Source organism: Gopherus evgoodei, chromosome 1 (assembly GCF_007399415.2).
Source record: "Gopherus evgoodei ecotype Sinaloan lineage chromosome 1, rGopEvg1_v1.p, whole genome shotgun sequence".
Classification (NCBI taxonomy): domain Eukaryota; kingdom Metazoa; phylum Chordata; order Testudines; family Testudinidae; genus Gopherus; species Gopherus evgoodei.
The window spans coordinates 195,990,314-196,016,190 of NC_044322.1; the positions used below are offsets into that span (position 1 = coordinate 195,990,314).

The 25,877-nt window shown below is 40.5% G+C and overlaps 2 protein-coding genes across 17 annotated transcripts in view; both read right to left on the reverse strand.

Moving 5' to 3' along the window:
• TAGLN3 (transgelin 3) overlaps positions 1 to 14,783 on the reverse strand; it is a 44,908-nt gene extending 30,125 nt beyond the window's left edge. Inside the window, exons 1-5 of one of the 3 annotated variants that reach the window (XM_030581971.1) lie at positions 14,054 to 14,783; positions 6,341 to 6,524; positions 5,132 to 5,243; positions 4,091 to 4,228; positions 314 to 1,096 (exon numbers count right to left, since the gene is read on the reverse strand). In XM_030581971.1, coding sequence (XP_030437831.1) covers positions 755 to 1,096; positions 4,091 to 4,228; positions 5,132 to 5,243; positions 6,341 to 6,524; positions 14,054 to 14,183 — 906 coding nt within the window. In that variant the 5' untranslated portion in view covers positions 14,184 to 14,783 and the 3' untranslated portion in view covers positions 314 to 754. Of the gene's footprint in view, positions 1 to 313; positions 1,097 to 4,090; positions 4,229 to 5,131; positions 5,244 to 6,340; positions 6,525 to 13,350; positions 13,944 to 14,053 lie in introns of those variants that run through there. The other 2 variants (XM_030581978.1, XM_030581990.1) reach the window with 2 other exon arrangements.
• Positions 14,784 to 16,928: 2,145 nt separating this feature from the next.
• PHLDB2 (pleckstrin homology like domain family B member 2) overlaps positions 16,929 to 25,877 on the reverse strand; it is a 158,371-nt gene continuing 149,422 nt past the window's right edge. For all 14 annotated transcript variants that reach the window (XM_030581847.1, XM_030581939.1, XM_030581922.1 and 11 more), the window contains 3 exons: positions 23,844 to 24,063; positions 20,799 to 20,884; positions 16,929 to 18,553 (listed from right to left, as the gene is read on the reverse strand). In XM_030581847.1, the coding sequence (XP_030437707.1) occupies positions 18,413 to 18,553; positions 20,799 to 20,884; positions 23,844 to 24,063 (447 nt within the window). In that variant the 3' untranslated portion in view covers positions 16,929 to 18,412. The remainder of the gene's footprint in view (positions 18,554 to 20,798; positions 20,885 to 23,843; positions 24,064 to 25,877) is intronic.

A 25,877-nucleotide genomic window follows, 5' to 3' on the forward strand; every position in this document is an offset into this window, starting at 1 on the left:
CATGTGATTACTTTTCATCTGGTATAATGAGCTTAGAAAGACATCTGTAGAACCGAAGTTTCAGTTTTTAGTTATTCTGAGCAACTCAAAAATCGAACTTGCTCATCACTATCCCAGGCACAAAGGACTCTAACATATTGTGCAGTTGTTTTATGGCTTAATATCAGTACTAAAACTCCATTTTATATTTGAAGCCAGCTTTATTATGCTGCATTTTCCCCTATTCTATTTCTAGGGGCATTTAACTGAACATTTCAGGTACATATTTGGGGTGGGAATGCTCCCACACAAGTTTCAGAACTCAGAAATGGAATAATGTTAAAGCATAAAGCACAATATTTATTTTAGAATGTCAAAAGGAATTAAAAAATTAAGTTGTTCTGTACAGTTCTAATAGTAGCAAAAAATTAACCATTGGCACAAATGTAAGAAAGATAAACATGTTTCAGTACAAAATAGTGTAGGAAACTTTTGAAAAAAAGTCACAGGAAATCAAGGTGGGGGAAAATTTTCCAACAAACAGCAGCATTTTCTTCACATTTTCTACCATTTGTGCAAATGCAGCATTAAGAAAACACCTTTATTTACAAAACAGAGGTAAGGAGACAGAAGTTAAAGCTCCACTTCCTTTCTTTCGTGACCTTTGCATCCTTCCAGATTCAGCAGTGTTCCATTGCCACAAAAAAAGTGAGGTTTTGGTTAATCACAGAAGAGATCTGAGTGTTAAGCTCATGCATTAATGCTAACATGCAACTCATGCTAGGGTTGTCAGCTTGTCAATTAAATCATCAACAGTGTACACAAGAAGTTTCATGTCATCCTTCTCATTCATTCGGTGCTGACCAACTTTGCGGAGGATCACATCCACATCTGTGCTGACAACATCATCTGCAATTTGCATGGATACCTTCCATGGAACATCTTCATCCTTCATGCCATGGATAAGTTTTATAGGGCAGGTTATAGGAATAGGATTGCTCAATAGACAGTGGTTTTCTGCTTCTTTAATGAATTCATATGATAAACAATAAAATCCTTCCTCATTGTGTTTTGTTGGGAGCTTCCATTCACCCTTCTCTTCTATTTCTTTTTGGACCTGTTTAGAAAAGAAAAAGAATATTCCAGACAAATGTAATTCACTCTTATTAAACAAGGCAACCAGACTCCTTAACTCTGCTTTTTGCACATTACTAAGTGCAAAGAAACAAAAAACCCCAAATTCTTACAAAGTTGAGGTCAGGAGGAGTAAGAGGGGTGTATTTGACCCATTCCTATAACCCCTCAGAGATCTGCAGGAGGAAAACACCCACAATGAACCTCAGAAGCTGATCTGTACCTCCCTTCCACAAACTTCAGCTGTTCAGGGCTCTCACACAGCAGGCCTCTCAGCCATGACCTAGCCAAAAAAGTCAGCAGCTCCCCTACAACCCACAACTGGTTTTATTCCTTCTGAAGTCAACTACGGCTCTGAAGAGTTCACTAACTGTCCATGAGCCACTCATGTCCACTCATTGGCCTCCAAAGGCTTTTGCCATGAGCTCTCTCCTCTATCACACCTCAGGAGGTCCTCACAAAGGGAAAGGTGGAAATATTACCCGATCTGCTTTCCCCCAGCCGAAGACCCCTGCACCCTCCAATCTCAACTGACTTCCCTCAGGTCTCCAGAGGCTCAGGGCTTCATTCCTTTGGACCTCATGAAGAAGTCATCAAGGAAGGGGACCTGATGAAAGTAGGGGGGCTACCAGTGGGAGGAAGGAGGAGATGATTTGAGGCCTTTCTTCCCTCCTGGGGAAATTCTTTGAGTATGCAGGAGTTAAGGCTCACAAAAAGAGACACATTTAGGAAGCCCATCAAAACCAAACCTTCCCACCCCAAAGCTTTTTGGTGGACATTCCCTCCCTCCACTCTTGAGATCAGGTTATATTATAAAGGTATCGCTAGCAAGAATCAAAAAGCTACTACACTACAGTTCGGCACACAGATGAACACTTCAATAATTAATGTATCAAATTTGGAGTCCAAATCCAGTTCATTTCAAATTATGCAGAAAAATCCTGCTTCAACCCCAGATCTAACCTACCAAATTTAAGTCAGGTTCAAATGAAAGTTAATTTGCAACCTTAACAGTAGTTGTCACAACTGCATCTGTATTCCCACTCTATGGTCCAGCAAGGACACCCATTTTAGGCTCCCAGACCCCTCAGCTGTTACCTCTTCTGTGGAGAGACCTGTATCTCTCTTGCTCCTGACTGGGGTATTTCCAGGCTGCACAGCTCCCTGCCTTCACTGTGAATTCCCCAGAAAGACAGACTACTTAAAACAGGTCTGTGTCTCTGCTTTGCTTTCTCAGAGGCTATAAACAGTGTAATTGCCATAGTTACAAGTTACCACACAGCTTTTTCCTCAACAGGCACATTTACTCATAAGATGAAAGCATTACAGAAGACCTATTAAAACAATAAAACATACATGCAGGCTAATATGTATACCAGAGATTACCTCCAACTCAAAGGAGGGCTCTGGTAAGCCATCAGTCCTTAAAACCCCACCAGAGGGTGTGTGGTTTCAAGTTCATACAAGCTTTTACTCTGAACAGGCACCTTTCTTTCACTTGGGTCTTCAGAGACCACGAATAGATAATCAGTCAGACAATGGTTCTCCCCTCAGGGCATAGTTTCAAAAAGGTTGGGATGGGAACCTGCATTCACTTCCCTCCAGGTACTTCCTAGCAAACCCACTTAACGTGGTTTCTCCCAAAAGTTCCTTTTTGTCTGGCATATAGTTTGAAACAGTCCTTTAAAGCGCATTACACTTCTCCAGGGTTTACACTGGCCCCATCTCTTCCCCAAGAGATGTCACATACAATCCCAAAATCATACATCAACTTTGCATTCATGACACAAAGGATTCCAAAGCTATTTCAACTTAACGCAGCAAGATCTTCCACAGATATTGCAGGAAACTGCCATATCTGTCACAGTCCTTTTGGTATATGAAGTTACTTTCCAGCCTTTGACATAGAATAGTTACACTTACCTTACCCTTTCCCTTCCCAACTCTTTGCTCAATCATCTTGCCTGTCATTCAGACCCATATCCCAGAAGTCATTTAATTCAGACTTCTCTCTAGGTCCTCAATCAGGCTCTCCCTTCAGATCTTCTTTCTGCACAACATCTTTAAAAAACCACCTTCTTATCCATCCATGAAGCTAAGACTTATCCAAGTCCTAATCATCTCACATCTCAATTACTGCACTATCATTCCCTTTGGCCCTGACAAATGCCATTTTGCCCCATTCATATCCATTCAGAATGCTTCTTCAAATATTTTCTTAGTCTGCGGCTTTGACCACATCACACTCTTTTCCCGTGCACCTGCCCAGCTACCTTTTCTCTATCTTATCAAATATAAGCTACTTGACTTCACTGCTTATCCCCACCCTACCTATCATCTCTCATTCACTATTGAAATGTCAATTCCTGCCTCTGATCAGTCCACGTTACCAGCCTCAAAGGGCCACTTGTTAAATTTTCAAACCAGCATCTTTTTGCTTTCTCCTATGCTGCTCCTCATATATGGAAGGTGCTCCTGGTAAAAAGCGCAAAGCTATCTACCTCTTATCCCCTTTCATAACCCTCCTCAGAACTCTTTGCCATGATGCCTATAAAATCCTGACAACAGTTAGATTGCTGGTGTGATGTGACCACTGCCTATTATGCTTACCAATACTGTCTTTGTACTCCATTCATCTGTATATATATCTGATGTCTCTTCTTCTTATACTTAGATTTTAAGTTGCTTGGGGCAGGTATGATCTTTTTCTTTTTTGTGCTTCTGCTGTGCCTAACACAATGAGTTCCTGGTTCACAATTAAGGCTCCTATATACGGTGGCTGTAAGAAGTCTTCATTTTAACTAATTCTGACAATTTTACTCAGAAATTTCACTTTTTGCAGGCTGTTAACTCAACGTCAACTCTTACAGTTTATTTAACCATAAGACATACAATGAAAAATTTTAATAAAGAGATTTCACACCAGAAAGTTTTCAAAATTTGCAATAACAGAACATTAAAAGCCGTTGGCATTTACCTCAAGGGGAAGTTGTTTAAAAGTTGTTACAAGATAGTCTGCAGCTGCAGCTACTCCAACTAAAGCGGCCACCTTTTCTGGACGAGCTATTGCTGCATGAAGCATCAGCCATCCACCTAAGCTGGATCCCACTAGAATCTTAAAATAAGATTTGAAAAGCAAAACACACAAAATTATTTTTAATCTAAACTACCAATTTACTTTTTGTTTTTTAAAATCAAAATATTTTCAGTTTTGTTTAGCTACTTAAACCTGAGACACAATCCTGCTGCCCTTACTCAGCAGAACTGCTGTCATTTCCAATGGGAATTTTGCCTGAGTAAGCATCACAAGATCTGGCATTTAACTACTGTTTTTTGTTCAGTGGGGCAGGTTATTGCTTTCTCAGACTGACCCACTGTAAACAAAACGAGAACTGAAATGTAGGTGAGCATCAAGTACTTTTATTTTTTTATTTTTCCAGCTGTGGAAGTGCTTAACATTTGATGTTTTTCTTTAAAGAAATGAGCCTTGTAAAGGCTCATTAATAAAAAAGTCAAAAACACACAAAACAAGTTTTAACACATTACAATAGTTCTAATATTCACTCTGAGCTATATTAGATGTAATTACTTAGTAGAACTTCCTCATTAATTTAAACTGAGCTGTATGTAATATTTGAAAGCATCCATTGCCATGGTATCTATGCAATGGACAGCTTAACACTGACTTTTTGACTTTATTCTGTCTTGAACTAAAATGATTTCTCCCCAAGTTGTTTCATTACCTAATCTACTTTATTTTCCATTTAGGGTTGTTCTGCGATGTTATTTCCATTGCTATTAGTTTGTTGATCAGCACCTCCATCCCTGTGTAAGGTACTTCGTGACTGATACATTTTTGTTCCATTTGAAACAACTCAAACTGGAAATGAGTACAAAGGTAGTTCTTTTCTTTTTTTTATAGAAGATCGTTCACAAAGACCATTAAACTGTATTTCTGGCTATATAATGCTTTAACTTGGGAGAACAGCTTATGCTATATTTAAAAATAAAATATAACCTGTGGTCCATCTGTGAGTTCATCTAGTACAGATAAAACATCCTTCCTCCACTTTCCAACCGTACACTCTTGAAGATTACCATCTGAACTTCCACATCCTGTATAATCAAATCTGCAAGTTAATAGTCAAGATAAAATTTTAATATTACTTATAAAACAAACTGCATCAGACAGTACCTACACAGAACAAGAACAATACTCTTCACTGTTAATCAGAATTAAACAACTGCAAGAAAGACAACATACCTCATAATTATGGAGGTTTGCAGAAATTTCAGTTAAGGAGAAAGTTACTCTCGGACACCAAATCATATACATAGGTATTTGGGAGCACCAGACAAGTAGGAGATGCAGTGTACCCATGCACTAACTAGCTTTTTAAATCTGCAAAACCAAATTTAACTCAGACATATGGACAGGACTGCCCTTGAAGAACGAGACAAAGACCTACATGATTTTTTCATTTTTAGATTTTCCAAGTCAAGCGTCTCCTTCATATCATACACATGGTTCATAAATGCGTTGTCAAGTACTGAGACTGTACATCCTTATTACATTCTGTACCTTCTTAAATAACGTTTCATCTGTACTGTGCAATTCATTTCACTAGGTATACTCCTTTAAACCCACTCAAGATGCTTGACCAATAGACACTAATCTGCATTCATAAGAGTTAGCAGCTGAGTCATCACAAATAGCATTCTATAAGGAAGCTAAAACAAGAGCTTTGTCCTAAGGCCCAAATCCAGAGGCTCCAAGCAGGAGTCCTACACGGTGCCCCTTGCAGGATGGAATTTAAGCATGTAGTAACTATTTAATTTATATGTATTAACCATAATATAAGTGAAGATTTCCCATTTCAAAGATTTTTCATTTTTATGCTGATAATCGTACTATTTCATGAAGCATATCACTCAAGTTAGAAAAGAGATCATTGCAATTTCAGTGAGTCTTGCAAGGTGTATTGAAAAATTAATTTTACTGATTTAAATAACCTCTGCACAGAAAAGATGAACATATCTCAGAAACAGATGGACGGTGACACCATCACAAGAGGCAGACATCTCTTACATTGCATGCTTTCAATCTAACAGGCTGAAGCGGGGGAGGAATTGTCAGCATCTTTGACGTATTTTCACAGAATTCCTCATTCCTGGCAGCTATACTATAATTCATGCTAGCTTATCTAACCAATCTTCTTGACTGTACCTTACAAAGGCATGACCGAGAGATTTGCAGAAGTCCTGGAGTGCAACTGCTTTCTGCCCATTCATATCTGAATGAAGGCCTGGGAGGAAGACAACACCTGGGTTCTTGCCTTTTATCTTATTATACGCTAGATTTGGACGATCAGGTCGACTAAGGAAACTGACTGATGACTTCTGTCTGCACGCTTTAAAAACACAAGAAAAGTCATTTTATAAAGAAAATCATCGTCAGAAATACTTAAGTACTTGGGATAAGATACCAAAAAACATTAAAAATCATCTTGAAACAAAATATTTTAATTTAAGTAAAATACTCAATCCCAACAGAGTTTGGCAATTATGTTCAATACTATCTATTAAGACAATTTCAAATCTTCTAGGACCACACAGCTATCTGGGTGAAAAAAGCAAGATGATATTCTAGTCATGCAATACTAACAGTTTCACTCTGTAATCAGAAGCATGGTTTTTAAAGGGTTTTCACACAACTGAACGTTACTGAATCTTGATTGATTACTAATTTCATATTTCCTCAATAACTTTAGTGATCTGGTTAGTTTAAAGTTATTTATTTGTGCTTCCTTATTATTTGCCTCTCTGCTATTCCAGAGCAGTATTTTTTTCAAAATTACTCTTAAGAAGAAAAGTTATTGTTTACATGGTGACACAGGTGTGAAACAAATTACAATCAAAGGCACCAATCCTCTATAGAGAACTACAAACCTAGCCCATCTCCTGCCCAGAGTCTCACTGTAATCAGTGTTAAACAGAATGGGGATAGGTTGGGAGGATGCGAGAACAATGAAACCAGCTTTGGTTTTTCCACCATAAGAAAACCAATACATGGAAGTAACATTACTGTACTGAGAGCCCAACAGAAATTCAATAAATAAAAGGTTAGTCAAACTTTAGTAGTGCAACTAACATCATTGCAGTAATGCCAACTTAGTCTGGAGACTATTGCTAGTTATTTTGTTCCTTTTCAATTGATACTTCAATATTAATGGGGCAATCAGAAATTTGTATGTTAAAATAGTTTTTTCCCCAAGACTCATAATTCCCTCCTAAATTGCTGCTACTTATACAGTTTCAACGATATGTATCAACAAGGAAAAAATCTAACACATTTTTCTCTTTTTTCAGCTTACTAATAAGGAAAACCTAGAAGTCTTAGAATTTCACCTACTGGAGTCTTTGAACACATGTTCTCAAGTTGCCCAATTAAAAAAAAACAAACAACCCCCACCCACACACACACTTAAAATTGACACTTGGTCTTCCTGTCATTTGTAGGTGTACAGCAGGGATAGGCAACCTTTGGCACACGGTTCGCCAGGGTAAGCCCCCTGGCGGGCCGGTCAGTTTGTTTACCTGCCACGTCTGCAGGTTTGGCCAACTGCAGCTCCCACTGGCTGTGGTTCACCACTCCAGGCTGATGGAAGCTGCGGGAAGTGGCGGCCAGCACATCCCTCATCCTGCGCCAAGATTGGCATGCCGAAGGTTGCCGATCCCTGGTGTACAGACACTACAGTTTGAAACAAACAGGCTTGAGGCTGGATACAAGCTGGGTTTTCATTGCTCAGTACAGCTCTCGTAAAATGTCATTTTCTAAATTTGCTACTCAGTTCTTCATCTGCATAACATGGGCTTCTATAGCAATAAAACAAGAAACTGAAGGTGTGAAATTCTAGCATCTGACATGGAATCTCTTTTACAGATGGGTAAACATTTTAAAAAAATTTTTTTTTAGTTCAAATTAAATACAAATTCATTTTAAAAAAAATAAAGCTATTTAAAAATAAATCTGAAATTGACAACATATATTAAGGCCTAAACTTACTACAATATCATAAAATCAGTTAAATTAAATACAATAAGTTGCATTAAGCAGCACATATTTGCTTCGGAAGTTTTAAAGTCAAACCACTGAACTGGTGGGAGTCACTGGCTAAGCACGTAGAATCAGTTTGTTGAAGGGCTAAACCAGCTTTTGACAGCAGTAGCCTCTTCCGCCACCGTAGAGACAATATGTTCTTCATTTCAATATATTCAATTAGTTCAGTTCAATGACTAGTACCTTCAGAGTTAAAACTCTCTCTCTCTCTCTCAAAACCAGGAACTGAAAAAAACAGCAACGCTTGTTTTCCTCTTTCAAACTGTGCATAAAACTAATTGTAGATCTTATTCTCTTACTAATTTAAAAATCTTGAAGGACATGTGGAGACCTGAAACAATAAGTTTAATTCACCAAGTTTAAATAACACTTGCTTTGCTTAATAAACATATTCATTTTAAATCAAAACATGTTTTGATACTCTGTGATAAAAAAAAGTTTAACCAGCAAATTTTATAGTAGTTTTATTTGATTAAATAAATTGTAAAATATCTTCGGGCATTTTTAATTGATTTTTTATCCAAATACAGCTTTACCCAAATCATAAGTGAAAAGTTAATCATCTAGTAAATAAGAAATACATTGTTCATCATTTTCTAATATCATAAAGCTAAAAATTAATAAGTTCTATATAACTGCTTAAATGAGCGCATATAGATAGTGTCCCCTCGTGGTCAGCAAAAAATATCAAGTTCAGTAAAATGGATACATTTAGGTGCAAATCATGTGTTTAATGGTTATCAACCAACAGAGACACTATCTAGTTATTATGCCAACACTAAAATGACAGTCACTTGTCTAGACCATTTGTATTATTGATACAACAAAGATTGCCTGCATCATTTCCCCCCACTGGGCTTTTGCCAGTGGCAGGTCTGCTTTGTGCGATCAGAAACCAAGTTTGGCAGACTCTTTCTGTCATTCTGATCTTATCAATGGCCAGAAAAAAACGCTTGCTATGTATTAATAGTACTACTTTTCAAGCTAGGTCCTTGAAGTTGAGGGGTTTTATTTCAGTCAATGTGTATTATGACCTCATGCCTCTTCTTCTGGTTCCTCAAATGAATTGAGCATTTTCAATACTGGTCATTTTTCACATTCTCCTTGTAATTTTAATATTCTGAATCAGTAAAGAACAAAATTCAGATCCTTGGACTCCTCGGGAGCTTTAAATTTTAAGTAGTGATAGCCAAGCACCTCATTTCAAATCCTTAAACCATTCTAGAATCAACAATGAGCTGCTTGTAATTGACTATTCCATCTCAGGGCACCTTAGCTAAGTTATTTAAGTTAACTGTATTTAACTGAAATAACTGTTCAATTACGTACAAATGCTGACACACGACAATTCTGAATTAAAAAAAACTATACCCCTCTACTAGCAATACTGTAGTTAGACAACCAGCCTCTTAAAACCAAGTTCAAGTACATTTCTTGCTGTACAAGAACTTCAATCAGAGACTGAAATCCATCACTTATTTAAGAAGTTACAACAGCAGTTTTATCTAGATTTAGTTTCAAAATTAATAAAATGAAGCTCAGAAAATCTTCAATGAAAAGACAGAATTGCCACATGGGCTTTCCAAAAACTAAAATCCTTTATCATAAAAATATTTCAGTATAAAGGGCTGGCTTTATATTAGAGAAAAATATCCAAGTAGTACAAATCCACCCCAGCGCCCAATGTTAAGAGCTAGCACAGATGTACCAGTTAGTAAACAACAGTATGCTCCCATGAACTCACTGACATTAGATAATTTCTGTAAGTTGACAAATTTGCTGATTCAAAATGACATGATTATTTTTGGTGAAAATTTTACCAGATTAATCACACACACAAAGGCAAAGTTAGTTTCTGGAGATACTGAAGAGTACACACCACAAATATCCTAAAAATATTTTGAAGTCACTGTCATACTTAGAGGACTCAACTTCTAGTCAAACAATTTTAAATTCAGACTGAAGCCAGTCTTCCCCATGAAGTCTTAATATAGTAGTTATTTTAATAATAATAAAACAATATTTTCAAGAGTCCCACTGCACCTGGATAAAGCATCAAATAATGCTGTAGAAGTTATTTCAATAAGCTTTTCTGTTTAGCAGAAAGAACCAATCCCAAACACAACAAGGAAAGTAACTGGTTGAGCTGCTGTTTAGAGGATAATCAAGTTACCAGTTAAACATAAAAGGCTTATGATTAATAGGGAAGGGAAAATTTCAACAGAGATTTAAAGCCAAATTTTCATGTCCTGTTCACTCAAAAGTAAGTGGAAACAAAAAATAAACAAAAACCCATCAATTTTTAAATTCAAGAAATGCATTCTAATAAAGGGAAAGCTCCCTAGACCACAGGAATAGGTGTATTCTAAAGGCAGCAGATTTACTCCTGATGGGAGAAGCTTCCCGTGTAGCTCTAAACCTTCTGGTTATTACTGGACATGGGAATGTTGAGTGAAATGGGGTTGTAGCATGGAGACTAAAGGCAGTTGCAAGAAACTTAAGGATCCCTCCTCCAAAATGGTGATAAATCATGGACTCAACATTGTGTGTCTAGATATTGCAACAAAAATCATAGGTCACAGAATATCAGGGTTGGAAGGGACCTCAAGAGGTCATCTAGTTCAACCCCCTGCTCAAAGCAGGGCCAATCCCCAGACAGATTTTTGCCCCAGATCCCTAAATGGCCCCTTCAAGGATTGAACTCACAATCCTGGGTTTAGCAGGCCAATGCTCAAATCACTAAGCTATAAAAAAAAGTGACAAACAGTTAAGAACTGGGATCTGGTTTTGATACCATTTTATTAAACCATAATGACTCCATTACTAAGGATCCCAACCCTAAATAATGGGAAGAACAGTTACTTTTCAGCAACTGCTGAAATACTGACACAAAGAAACTGGCTCAGGACTGAGCTTAACCCATAAAAGCAAGGAAACTGAATGATCAGTTCAATGTCATTTAAATGTAGTTCTCTAGTTCCAATGTCATCTATAGAAAAAGTGTACCTAAGATGACATGATGGACTATAATGATTCCTTGGAGCCATTATTTATTGCACAGAACCAGGATGAAACCAGCATTTTAGTTGGAGTTGTCAGATTGATCTCTCAGATAAAGACAACATTTATCATGTCAGCTAAAAAGCTGAAGCAAAAATATCTGGTTCTCTCTCTCCACATACCATAAGAGCAAGAATCCAGTTATTAAAAAGTCAGAGGGTATGTGACGGAGGAGATACTGAATGCTGGAGTCACCCGTATGTTTGACTTGAAGGCTGCATCTGGAACAATACATGTGTGAAAGTGTGTAGCACAAAAGGCTATCACGTTTGCACACCATTTCTGTCCAGTAGGATTCTGATAATTTATCATTCCTGTCCTCCAAGCTTTTAAGATGAATACTACCACTATGAACAACGCTGCTTAAAATTCATGGTATACAGTGAAGATAAGTATCTCTCTGTTGTGGTCATCTTTTTTTCTGTCTCTTATTCTATTTCTGCTTGGAGGTACAATAATGATGCATTTAGTCTGTCAGATGTGCATTTGCTTGGAAAAGAGTATACTTAGATAATTTCTAATTATCATCTGCTAAATAGGTACAGATTCCTCACTGTGTGGTTTGGGGGATTTTTGCCAATGCAGACACACAAATGGTTCCTATAGTTCATGTTGTTCCACTATCCGCAATTTACCGAGGTTTGAAAAAATTCCATTGTCTTGCACATATTAGAACAGTTAAGTCAGAGGGTCTAGTTAACATTAGACTAATCACCCACATCAGGGGTTTCTCAACCTTTTTCTTTCTGAGCCCCTGCAACATTCAATGAAAACTCCAGGGTCCAGCAGGCAGAAAGGGAAAGGGCAGGCTTGGGGCTTTAGCACTGGCTAGTGGGCAGGGGGACCTTTGGCATAGTTGATTTCTATTCTGGAGGGGAGCAAGGCCTGGCTGGGCTTGGGCCAGCTCTGCCCAGCAGGGGCTGGGGAGGGAGCACTACCTCCACTCCCAGTATATAGCACAACACATATCTATGGGAGAGGAGTGTATAAAACAAGGGAGAGGAAAGGAAAAAGAATTTTGGCCAAAGGAACACTCCAATACTCTTACACTCCTTGTCTATACAGTGTTAGAAAATTGCACCACTTAAACTATACTGGTATGGTTTAGCAGTGTAAGTGGGGATGCAGTTACCTCAGTACAAAAAGAGTTTGTACTGGTATTGATAGTCCCATGTGGGAAGCGGAATAACTACCAGTAAATCAGTTAAATTTGTTCACAGTTGCAGCTCCAGTTTAAGTGGTACATAATTTATTCAAAAATCAAGTTCTCTACAGCCTCTATATCCAACGGGCTCACAGACTGATTTTGCTAAACTGGTTCAGAACTCAGATTCTGCTGAAACAATATGGTTGGATTGCACAAACTAAATTATATTTCAACTGATTTCAGAAACAGTTATACAGGTGACAACAATCTACTGATGTTGGCCAGACAAATAATTGCACTTGAACTTGAGTTTTAAATTTAGCTAACTCAGTTTGAGAACAACGTTACTGGGTCTGTCTGTACAGCCTGGTGATAATACTTAAGCAGTAAATAAGCTAAGTCTATTTCAGATAATTTTGGTGCCGTTTTCCTGGAGTGACAGATTTGAAATATCTCAAGAAATACTATGTGAACAACTTAACGTTTCCCCCTTACTGTTTTATTGCAAGGGCTTGCAAACTTTGCTCCAGTGAAGGCATGGACAAGAGCTTCATAAGGGCTCATGGCTGCTTTTAATATTTATTAAAGCAAGCTACAGTCAGCTGAACCCAGCATACAGCACCTTAGGGGAAGTCTACGCAGATCAAGGTGGAGCATCAAAGGCAGTGGGATCCTCAGGAAGGCATGCTGAGCCTAGACCATGAACACATGACAAGGCAATGGCAGAATGGGGTGGACCTTATCTACATGTCAAAAGAACTATAACAGGGTTAAAAAAAAACACTAGATGAATTCATGGAGGATAGGTTCATCAGTGGCTATTAGCCAGAATGGGCAGTAATGGTGTCCCTAGCCTTTGTTTGCCAAAAGCTGGGAATGGGCAACAGAGGATGGATCACTTCATGATTACCTGTTACGTTCACACCCTCTCGGGCATCTGACATTGGCCACTGTTGGAAGACAGGATACTGGGCTAGATGACCCTTTGGTTTGACCCAGTATGGCCGTTCTTATGTTCTTAAGGCTGGCTGAAACAGTCTCCAAGTTGAGGCCTGAGGCCTAACACCTTCCTCATGAGCCCTCCAGCCCTGACATTCCCACCATGCACTGAGAAAGCTGCACTTCTGAAAAGGACATTACATGTATGTATGCCCGCGGAACACTCAGCACGACAGTCCACGAGAAGATCAAGATTAGGCTTGCTACCTCTGTGGCTCCACATGCCAGGGCACACAGAATGATCCTAAGACTGTAACCCTGGGCAGCTGGCGGTGTGGGCCAAGCACGCTACAGCCTACCTCAGGTAGCTACTTGGAAAAATGAAACGCTCCTGGGAAAAACCGCCGGGTTTTGGTAGCAGAGTAGCAAGAACAAGTGACATCCAGCCCTGGAGGGCCAAAAAGCGTTCGGACACCCCCAGCAGCAGGGCTAGGCGGGAGTCACAGCGATCACGTGCTCACAAAGCTCCTCCAAAGTACCCAGCCCCCTGCGACGGCACGTGAGTCCCCGGGGCTGCGGGCAGCACCCACGTCAGGGCAGAGCGCGCCCAGGCCCCGCCCCCGGGGCCGCCTGAGCCGGGCTGGGCGCAGATAACGGCCTGGCCCCGCGCTTACCCGGCAGCTGCCCTGGAGACCGCAGGAGGGAGGCGCCGCCGGCCCCGGATCCTGCGCAGCGAGCAGCGGCCCTGCCGCGGGTCAGGCCCCGCCACCACAGCGCCCAGGCCCCGCCGCCCGCCGCTGCCATGTCCCGGCTCCGCACTGCCCCGCGTCAGCTGAACGTCCCGCCTTCGTCGTTCCTCGGCCGCGCGGGGAAGCACTGAGCATGCGCCTCGCTGAGACAGGGAGGTTGTGCGCATGCGTTGTTGCGTTCCCGGCCGAGCCAGCGCTCTCCGACGCGATATGGACGCTGCGTGGCCGCTTAAGAACCAGACTATCGGAAGGTGCGTAGGCGCCTGCGCGTGACCAAAAACAGAAGGTGGACTGCGCATGCACCTGCTTCCGTAGGAGGAAAGGGAGGAGGAGTACGCATGCGCCTTGAGGCTGAGCCGGGAGAACTGGCCCATTCGTCTTGAGGGGGGGAGGAACCCTCATTGCGCCAGGGACGCAGGCGCCACCAATCAGCGCTAGGGGGCGCGTGGCCCGTCCCAGGCAGGGGGGACGTGTGCTTCGCTCCCTGCAGAAAACCTTTCGCCCCCTCCAGTTGCTGACTGTCTAATTGCAGAAAACTGAAGGCCCCGGTCTGCCACCTGCTGACTCCATCCCTGTCCCTCGCTCTCCCCTACCCTCAGTTACTAACTCAATTGCACTGGGTGTGGGGGAGGGCTCCAGCTAGGGGATTAGGGGGGTGAGGGCTTAGGTGGTGCTGGGATGGGGTTGGGGTGCAGGGGGTGAGGGCTCAGGTAGTGCTGGGATAGGGGGTTGGGGTGCAGGATGGCTTTAGCTGGAGATGTGGGTTCTGGGATGGGGGGGTTGGGGTGCAGCAGGAGGCTCAAGGCTGGGGCTGAGGGGATCGCAGGGCCGGAGGGGGCTCAGGGCTGGGGCAGGGGGTTGAAGCATGAGAAAGGGTATGGGGTGCAGGCACTGCTGCCCTCAGGAGGACGGAGGCAGAGGAAGTCCATGCAATCATGGCTCCCAGGAAGCAGCGGCATGTTCCTCCAGCTCCTAAGTGAAGGGGCTGCCTGACTGGCTCCACATGCTGCCCCTGCCTGCAAGCGCCACCCTGAGTGGTACTCCAAGCCAGCCAGTAGGAGTTGTGGAGTCAGCACGCAGGGTTTTGGCAGTGCATGGAGCCCCTTGGGCTAGGGTGACCAGATGTCCCGTTTTTATAGGGACAGTCCTGATTTTTGGGTCTTTTTCTACCCCGTCCCAATTTTTCACACTTGTAGTCTGGTCGGCCTACTTTGGGCAGCCCCTCTGCCTGGGAGTTGCAGAGACTGCCACCGCTTCCCAGAAGCCTTGCGGAGCTGCTGGGGATGGAACCTGCCTACCCAACTGAGGGCGGCCAACTGGATTTTTAATGAGATGCCTGGGTCCCTTTTCAGGGTTTATATAAAATAAATTTGGTAGTTTTGGTCCAGCTTTTAGGCATCCACAGCACAAAACCCACCACTCTATAGAGTCTCAGCAGATGAATCAAGGATTACATAGGCCATAGAGACTGAACTAACATCTTCTGCCTTCAAGCATGGGAAAAAAACCATGAACTTCTGCTGTTCCTGTTCTGTGGATAAATAAAAATTAAGGGCTGGCAATTCACAACTCTCAAACTCAGGGCTGGTCTACACTGGGGAGAGGGGGTTCGAACTAAGATACGTCGACTGCACTTATTCCTCCTGCCGAGGTGCAGTATGGGTGTCAATTAGCGGATCAATTTATCGCGTCCAGACGAGACGTGATAAATTGATCCCCGATATATCGAACACTACCCGCCGATCCGGTGGGTAGTACAGACATACCCTCAGGTTCATTACAAAAGGAAGGAAGGTTAATGAAAGATATGCACATGCAATGTAGGCAGGTAGTACTCTTGAAAAGGTACAACATACACCTATACTTAAAGATGTATGTTGCACAGTTCTTTTATGAAAAGAAATATTGGATCATCAGATTTCAACTACTTTTTGCATTTGTCAACAATATTAATTATATGCAATGGAAATGATTATAGTGATAAGAAAAGCAAGACTGCTTCACAATGAGAAATCAGGCCAATATTTAAAAATAAAAACAAGCATTTTTAAAAACATTTATTTAGACATCTTAATTGCATCATGCAGGATACAAAAATCATTAGAAAACTTGTATAACCATACATTAAAGTAAAATCAAGGTACAATCACAGAAAAAAAATATACCGGTAATTACATAACTCAAAGCAACTATTTTCTGGTATTGTTTTTATGTTTAAAAATCATTAGATTACAAATTTCTTGTAGCTGTAATCTGCACAGAAATTAAAGATAAAAAATATTCCTGGTGATAAATTCCATCTTTCCCGATTCATCATGTCAAATCTGGCGCACATCAAAACTAATACAATAATTCTAGAGCAACCTGTGTGTGATCTGTGCATACCACAAAAAAATAAAATAAAATAAATTCATACCCATTCATGCCAGATATAGGATTTTAAAAGTGCAACACTTTCTGCAATCATAATTCTGCTTTCAGATTTTAATTTGTTTAATCCAACCTGAGCCTGAGAAGGAGCCAGAATTTACCCGCGTACATTGCCAAAGAGCCACAGTAATACATCAGCTCCCCTGCTCCCAGCTCCTCCCATCCCCCCCCCCCAAAACAGCCCTGATGATCAGTGCCTCCTGCTCCCTCCCCACACCTCCTGATCAGCTGTTCTGTGGCATGCAGGTGGCTGGGGGAGGGAGGGTAAGGGAGGAGGAGCGAGGGCAGTGCAGGCTCAGGAGTGGGGGCAGGGCCTGTGGCAGAGCCAAAGGTTGAGCAGCGAGCACTCCCCTGGCACATTGGAAAGTTGGCACCTGTAGCTCCAGCCACGGAGTTGGTGCCTATACAAGAGCCGCATATTAACTTCTGAAGAGCCACATGCAGCTCCGGAGCCACAAGGTTGGGCACCCCTGGTTTAATCAAAAGCCACTTTCTTCTTTGCTTTTAGTGTGATTTCTTTAATTAAATGATAAATATGGCACTTACAAATCCAGAATACTAAAATAAGGAACTATTTGAAGATTTGCCTGAAGTCCAGGTTTTATTCAATAATAATTTATTTTGATACAATAGTCAAGGACTAGAAAGCAGTTTTTAAATGGAAGAACATTTGCATGGAGCATACATGAAAAAATAGGTCTTTGCCATGTTTGCTACTTAAAAGCTTTTATTTATATTACTGTTTTAGTATTGGCTCTCACAACTTGCCTTTCTTTGTGCTCTACCCTATCATATGGTGAAATTCTATGCCAGTGTATACTTTGAACAGTCTCACTGGCTGAGGTCAATGGGAGTTTTCATGCAGACTTCAATTGGGCAAAGATTTCACCCACTGATTTCAGCACATTAGCTTTAGACTAGAATCATATCTATGGCAGGACTGAACTCCATACAACAGAAATTGCTACAGGAACAAGCCAGAGAATCAGTTCAACGCCTCCTGCAGAGACAATACAGAAAACTTATCGCAAAGTTAAGTTTGATACTCTTGTCTCCATTCAGTTTTACCTTGTGAGAGCGACCATCTTTGTGAAGCTATTGCTTCTTTGTTGTGCTTTTTGTAAGTGATTTTACACATACAGTTTATGCAATTGGTAATTTAAATGTACAGAATACTGTAGCAATTGAATTATATTACAATTTAGGAAGAATTTTGACATTTTGAGCACAGCTCACAATTTGAGTTCATTCTTATACAGGAATCATGTAAATCTTTGGCTCTGTAGTATTTTAAAATACTAAGACAAGAACTACATGTATAGTAGGCTGGTATGTTTGGGTGTTTTTTTTTTAATAAACTATCTAAGTAAAGATTTTAAAAAGCCATCTAATTACCTATAAATGTCAAATACTGCATATTAAAAATATATGCTATTATACCGTTCTGTTCCGTTACTAAAATGTTTGCATACCAATGAGCACGCACATACAATTCTGTAAATTGTTTAGTTTGTATTTATGAAGACATCTTCTATATAGAATTTTTAAGAAATTACTATTGAATCAACATACCATACTTCAGTTGACTTGATTACCCATTATAGAACACTATGACACTTTCATTAGCTTTAGTTCTTTTGCTATTATAATGATCAACTAAAAGAAGCAAATAATCTTACTTTCACTTGTGTGTATAAAATCTTTGATTTTGAGAGTTTATGTGCGCATCATGAGAAGAATACTTGTGACAGTTATCAATATTGTATATGGCTTTTCAAATTCACTTGCATATGGCTAAATTCATGTATAAGGTTATTGCAATATGCCTTGTGAATGAACTCTTGCACCATTTTATTATAACATGAAGTGGGTGTAGCCTTCTGCTCCTGTAACTATAACATCCATCCATATCCTCATGGCTTCTGGCGTTGGAGCAACCATGTAATATATTCGGTCATGAGTCTTAACACTGAAAGTGAGTAATGGGTTGGGACTCTAAAATAAAAAAGAAGGAGCAAAATCAGTTATATGACATGAGAGCAGCTTACTGACAGTGAGTAAAATCCTGTACTGGGACACTGACAAGGAAAAAGCCAGTTGAGCAATGGCTACTTCACATCTCATCCTGAGTAACTCAGGATTTGCTCAACCCCATCCTGCTACCTCTAGCACCGGAGTCCCCAACGCAGTGCCCATGCATCTAAATGCGCCCGCGTCCTGGCCGGCAGTCGAGCATCCGCCAAAATGCTGCCAAAATTTGGTGGCATTTCGGCGGCGACGCCTCTGGATGATGCTGCTTGTCGCTGACAAGCGGCGTCATCGAGAGGCGTCGCTGCTGAAATTCGGTGGCATTTCGGCGGCGACGCTTCTGGATGACACCGCTTGCCACTGACAAGAGACGTCATCAAGAGGCGTCGCCGCCAAAATTTGGCGGCATTTTGGCGGATGCTTGACCGCTGCCATGGTCCTTCATCTGGCGCCTGCCAGACAAAAAGATTGGGGACCACTGCTCTAGCAGGAAATAGGTGTTGAGAGTATTCAGGCCCAATGCAGATATACTGTATGACTTACTCCTAAACTGAACAGCAATATGTGAGACCAAATGTTGTTTCATCTCTAAACCACAATTTCCTCTGTGCACCTGCTGCAGCAAGTGATCAAAAGTGATTTTAATTCTTAAAGTCCACTTCTTGAGGCTGGGTTGAAATGGCTCACAGTCCTTCCAAAGTGCAGATGCTAGTCAGGGGTACTCCTCCCAGAGCTTCAAAATCAAATCAAATGGGCTAGAAACACAACTACATCCCCTGATTTAGGCCACCTGTTGCTGCAGCTCTAGTAACCTAGGATGAAATCCTGGTCCATTGAAGTCAGTGGCATAATACCCATTGACTTCACTGGAGTCAATATTTCATCCCTAAAACACCATATACAGGAAGAACCTCTGTGTATGTGTCATCAGATGCATTTTCAGCATCAGCAACTGGTGGCAGATATGAAAGGCTCCATGTGGTCATCTCTCCTGCCGAGTCCTCCCTAAACCCTAATGCTGCCAGATACTCTACCACCATCTCTCTCTTTTCCTGGTATGGGTGGTAGTATAGGATAGGGATTTATTGCAGAAGTTACATTTCCCTTGTGCACAGAAACAAAACTTTAAATTTTCTTTAAGTCTGGGAGTAGGCTCTGTATCTAAGTACTGTTCTCTTTATATAAAGAAAACTCCATTAATGTAAAAGAGGCCAAATCTAATTGGTCTAACTCCTTGTTTTCAACCTCTGCTGATTTTTAAACATTTATAATCAAGGATGAGATCTGACTACTTGGTAACTTTGCAGACGATTGGAAAATCTGAAAAGTCTCTCATCAGACTGGGACTTTTTGAGTGGAGATAGAGTGCTGCCCCAATACTCAGAATGGAAAAATCATTTTTCTCTTTCTTGTAAAGTAATAAACAATATCAATCCTTTGATTAAAGTGCATTATTATCCTCATTTTATAATGAGGGAAATGTAAGCTGAGGGACTTACTTTTGCCCAAAGCCACAAAGGGATTGACAGTGGCACAGCAGGAATTAAAACTCAGGAGTACCTGGCGCCCCTGGCCCGTTTTGAGACCACATCACTTGCCAGGTGGACTACATCTCTTCTGTCTCTCAATATCTTGTTTTATATATTGAACTAACAAAATTATGTATGAGACATAAAAGTAGGTAAGGTAAGATCTGTTATTGGACCCACTTCTATTGGTGTTGGAGACAAGATTTCAAGCTTAAACAGAGCTCTTTTTCAGGTCTAGGAAATGTACCCAGTGTCACAGCTAAATACAAACTGGAACAGACTGTTTACCATAAATAGTTAATACATCTATTCCACCTTGTATTTAGCTGAAACACTTGAGTACATTTTCCAGACCTGAAGAAGAGCTCTGTATAAGCTCAAAAGCTGGTCTCTCTCACCAACAGAGGTTGGCCCAATGAGAGATAATATCTCACCCACTTGGACTGACACCGCTACAAGACTGCATACAAAATTAGGTATGCCAGGCATCGCCCTGGCCACTTTATCTATACATTCTAAGCTTTTCCATGTCGTGTGTGTGTGTGTGTAAGGGATTTTGTGTTTGTTTGTTTTTTAGCCCTTTGAGACATGAATTTTTTTTTCCTACGTCTGTACAACATCTACCACATTTTGGGTGCTATTATAGGATAATTAATAAAAATTAAAAAAATGATAATGTTTACCTTATATGCATTCTTTAGATGATCATAATAGACTTCTTCAATGGCTTGGAAATATATTACTCCTTTTAATTTAGTTTCATGCTTGTCTGCAAATGAGAGAGAAACTGGGTTTTGAAAATTGAAACAAACAATATACCATAAGCATTGAAGGGTTAATTGAATGTAAATGTTCACTCCTGTATTAATCAAAGACTGCATGCTAGCACTTTCATTTGCAAAATACCCCATGGAATCTTCAGCCTGCCTTTTCAACTGGGTAGCATACAGTCGGTAAAATTGCACACAAAGTTAAATATAGTGTTCACCTTAATTTTTTTATTAGATCATTGTTGCTAAAACGTTACAACAAAACTGGCATGTTAACAATGACGTTCTCCCCACCCCCAAAGCTGCTATGAAGACCAAATCTGGCAGACAGTTTGATACTTAGTTTTACTTCAAAACAACATTGCATGAGGACTTTTTCTATTAAAAAAAAAAGTTTTCCTGTTTATGGTAAACTCTCAGAAGCTTCAAACAAAAATTGTACTTGTTACTCAACAATGGTGCAAGTGGGTCCTTGACAGATTTATAACACTACTGGAGCCAAGATGGTATTAAGAGACCAAGAAGAAGTTGAATCAGGGATGGCTTTAATTAGGAGACATTAAAGAGAAAAAGATTACGGACTGGATTTTCTGCACAGCCTCCAACTGGCCTCTTGTTTGGGATTGATTCCTGTTATTTATGCAGACATGTTCACCATCTAAATTCCATTACTTGTGCCAGCAGTTTCTACATGCAAAGAGGGTAGGCTATTTTCATTTCCCCTGCCCTTCCAGAGTCTGGCCATATATGCGCATTTCACTTTAGACATGAGTAACCATTCTTACAGTTTTGGAAGAAATATTCATGACAAAATGTTAATCTGATGATATAATGTTCAGTGCTTAGACAATGCTTAGTCTTTGTACCAAGTAAGTTCTATATAATTTTCAGGTCAAGAACTAACTACATTTTAGTCTTTGTGCTACATTACAGGCTTTGGGATCAGTTCTCTTGCTGCTCAGTACACCTGCAATCCTAAGGACACTATACCTGTATGTCCAGTTACAGGCCATGGGCCCTACATTTATACCATCAATACTTATTTATACCATCAGTACTTGGAAATTTGCTGTATTGTTAAAGTCATATTGACAGTTTCTACAGCTGCATTTGTACTCAGCTGGTATGAGGTTTTTATTTAATTTTGTTTGTTGGCTTGAGTCCTCGAGACGTTATGAAATGTTTTGTTTGATAATTGACACTACATTAGAGCAGCTGTGCTGAACTCGAAACTGAAACTGTTAATTTATCTTTTAAAAATGAGTACCAGATGGGAGCACTATACTATTTGTTAAATGCCTTGCTAATAAATAAACCAGATGTTCAGAACAGTAAAAGTGAATGTTTCTGTTTAAGTTTTACCACAACTAATATTGCGAACTATGCTGAAATATTATGGACATTTAGTGACTATAAGTATCACTTTTTCAAAAACATAAAATTGGTAATTTGTAATATATTCCTATACCACGAATATCCAGTTCCATTCTGCCTGCTGCTAATGTAATGCCATGTGAGGAAATGGAACTGTTCAGTTTTTATAGCATATATGTGTTCCTTTGCTTGGTAACAGTTATCACCTAGAGTAAACCTCTGCCTGATTTCTTTTACCAATGGAAGTTAAAACACTACAAAATATATTTCTGGGTCCATCCCAACTTTCACATTCAAACAATAAACCACAGAAATGTACAATAGCACTGCAGATTTTTTGTATATTTGCATCTGTTTGTATATTTCCAGTATTTTTATTTAAAACTAATCTATCTAATAAAGCAATTTAAAGCCTGTGATTTTATCTTCAAAGATGGTAGTAATCTAGATGTAGCTGTTTCTGAAATTTATTTACTGGATTTCTTTAGTCTAGAAATGACAGAAGTTTGGTTGGTCTGTGTTTTAACTGCCTTTAGGAGTATGACAAGTAAAACCAAGAATCTAGTTCACATTTATCATTAAATTATGATGATGATCTTCGTCATCTCCAGACCGCAAGGAACAATGTTAAAATATGATGAGATGTTAAGTTAAAGAAAATGCGTTATAAAGGCAAATTATTAATCTGATTTTTTAAAAAATAAGTTAACACAAATCAAGTTCTTCTGTGACGCCTACCAGAAACCAGGCCACCAGTGAGGACTAGGCTATACCAAAGTCAGCTATAACTAATTTATTTAATAATTAAATAACACAAAACCATCATGCTGTACAGTAGGAACCTGACAATCTTATTGTTATTACCCTTCTCTGCCCTCTTCTCTCCCTTTGTCTGTTGCACTCATTTGTGTCTCATCTCAGAATATGTCTTCACTACCGGCCGTATCGGCGGGTAGCAATCGATTTCTCGGGGATCGATATATCGCGTCTCATCTAGATGCGATATATTGATCCCCGAACGAGCTCCTGTCGACTCTAGAACTCCACCTACGCGAACAGCGGTAGCGGAGTCGACATGGGGAGCCACAGACATCGATCCCGCGTCGTGAGAACGGTAGGTAAATCGATCTAAAATACTTCAACTTCAGCTACGCTATTCACGTAGCTGAAGTTGCGTATCTTAGATCGATTCCCCCCCCCCCAGTGTAGACCAGCCCTTAGATTGCAAACTCTTCAGAAAGAGAGACAGTATGAGTGTGGGTGGGTGGTATATGTGTGTATATGGAAATAAAACACCCAGCATAATGGAGGCCCTTTCTGATTGAGAACTTGAATGCCTCCACAACACCAGCAATCACTGTTGCACATTGGACTGAGTAACCATGAACATATCAGCTCCCTGTTCTACAATGATTTCCTATTCAAGGCAAGTAACTTTGTTTGTCCCTGCTGGTTTTGAAGACCCGTAAAAATTGTATAAATGACACTTAATGTAACAATAGGCTCTACATGTTGGGGGGTGGGGAACATAAGAATGGTACTGCCACAGAAGGGCTCAATCCTGGATAAAGAAACACAACCTACCTGCATAGTAAGAAAATGTTCTCTTGTTTCTATCAAAAACAAACCACCGTTTTTTCCATGTTTTAATTTTCCCTCCCATTTTAATCAGAAAGCCTCGACAGGTCTTCTCCGTGAGTGAGATGTGGTAACAGGTCTCTATGTTGTGACCAGCTGTTTCAATGTGACCTCGTAGATCGAAGTCTTCCTTTCTGATCGGCAAGTAGCGAGTCAAGGGGCGGGCCTAACACAGAGCAAAAAGATACTCCATAAATCTTTCATCTTTTTCTATATGTGGTAAGCAGATAAAAAGTACAAGTAGCACCCACGTTCAGACTATGAAGGTAGCAAAGATTAAAATTGTGAGTTGCAGACTTGGATTTTCTTAAAAGAACAGACACATTTTTGCAATATGTACCTATGTCAACTGTTGAATACTGGGATTAAAAAGAAAAGGAGGGTGGATTTCTTAAAATCAGTTTTGGGACCGATCTTATTTAACCTTTTTATTACTGATCTTGGCACAAAGAGCGGGAATGTGCTAATAAAGTTTGCGGATGACACAAAGTTGGGGGGTATTGCTAACATGGAGAAGGACAGGGATACTATTCAGGAAGATCTGGACCACCTTGTAAACTGGAGTAAGAGTAATAGGATGAAATACAATAGTGAAAAGTGCAAGGTCATGCACTTAGGGATTAATAATAAGAATTTTAGATATACGTTGGGGACGCATCAGTTGGAAGTGATGGAAGAGGAGAAGGACCTTGGGGTATTGGTCGATAGCAGGATGACTATGAGCCGCCAATGTGATACGGCTGTTAAAAAAGCAAATGCAATTTTAGGATGCATTAGGCGAGGTATTTCCAGCAAGGATAAGGAGGTGTTATTACCGTTATATAAAGCGCTGGTGAGACCCCATCTGGAATATTGTGTGCAGTTCTGGTGTCCCATGTTCAAGAAGGATGAATTCAAACTGGAACAGGTCCAGAGACGGGCTACTAGGATGATCCGAGGAATGGAAAACCTGCCTTATGAAAGGAGACTCAAAGAGCTTGGCTTGTTTAGCCTGGCCAAAAGAAGGCTGCGGGGGGATATGCTTGCTCTATATAAATATATCAGGGGGGTTAATGTTAGGGAGGGAGAGGAATTATTTAAGTTTAGTTCTAATGTAGGCACGAGGACGAATGGGTACAAACTGGATATTAGGAAGTTTAGACTTGAAATTAGACGAAGGTTTCTAACCATTAGGGGAGTGAAGTTTTGGAACAGCCTTCCGAGGGAAGTAGTGGGGGCAAAAGACTTATCTGGCTTCAAGACTAAGCTTGATAAGTATATGGAGGGGATGTTATGATAGGATAGTTTAATTTGGGCAATTGATCTTGGATTATCATCAGATAAGTCTGCTCAATGGTCTGCGGGGAGATGTTGGATGGGATGGGAACTGAGTTACTGCAGAGAATTCCTTCTTGGGTGCTGGCTGGTGAGTCTTGCCCACATGCTCAGGGTTTAGCTGATCGCCATATTTGGGGTCGGGAAGGAATTTTCCTCCAGGGCGGATTGGCAGGGGCCCTGGAGGTTTTTTGCCTTCCTCTGCAGCATGGGGCATGGGTCGCTTGCTGGTGGATTCTCTGCAGTTTGAGGTCTTCAAACCAGTTTTGAGGATTTCAATAACTCAGTCCTGGATTAGGGGTTGTATAAAAGTGGATGGGTAGGGTTATGTGGCCTGCCTTGTGCAGGAGGTCAGACTAGATGATCATATTGGTCCCTTCTGACCAATGAGTCTATGAGTCTATGAGTCATTAAGTAATAGAGTTCAAATGACAGAAGCATTTTTTGTGGGTTAAAGCACAGATGTGTGTGTGTCAAAGTATCTGTGGCAGCTTTGGGAAAAGAAGAACTCCGGTTGTGTGACCTTGGACAAGTCACTTAACTGCTGTGTGCCTCAGTTTCTCTATCTATGCAATGGAGTGGTATATATCTAACTCGTTAATGGTTTTCGAGTGCTTTGAGACATTCAGTATCACTGCATCCTTCTTCATACAGTGCTGGCCTTTT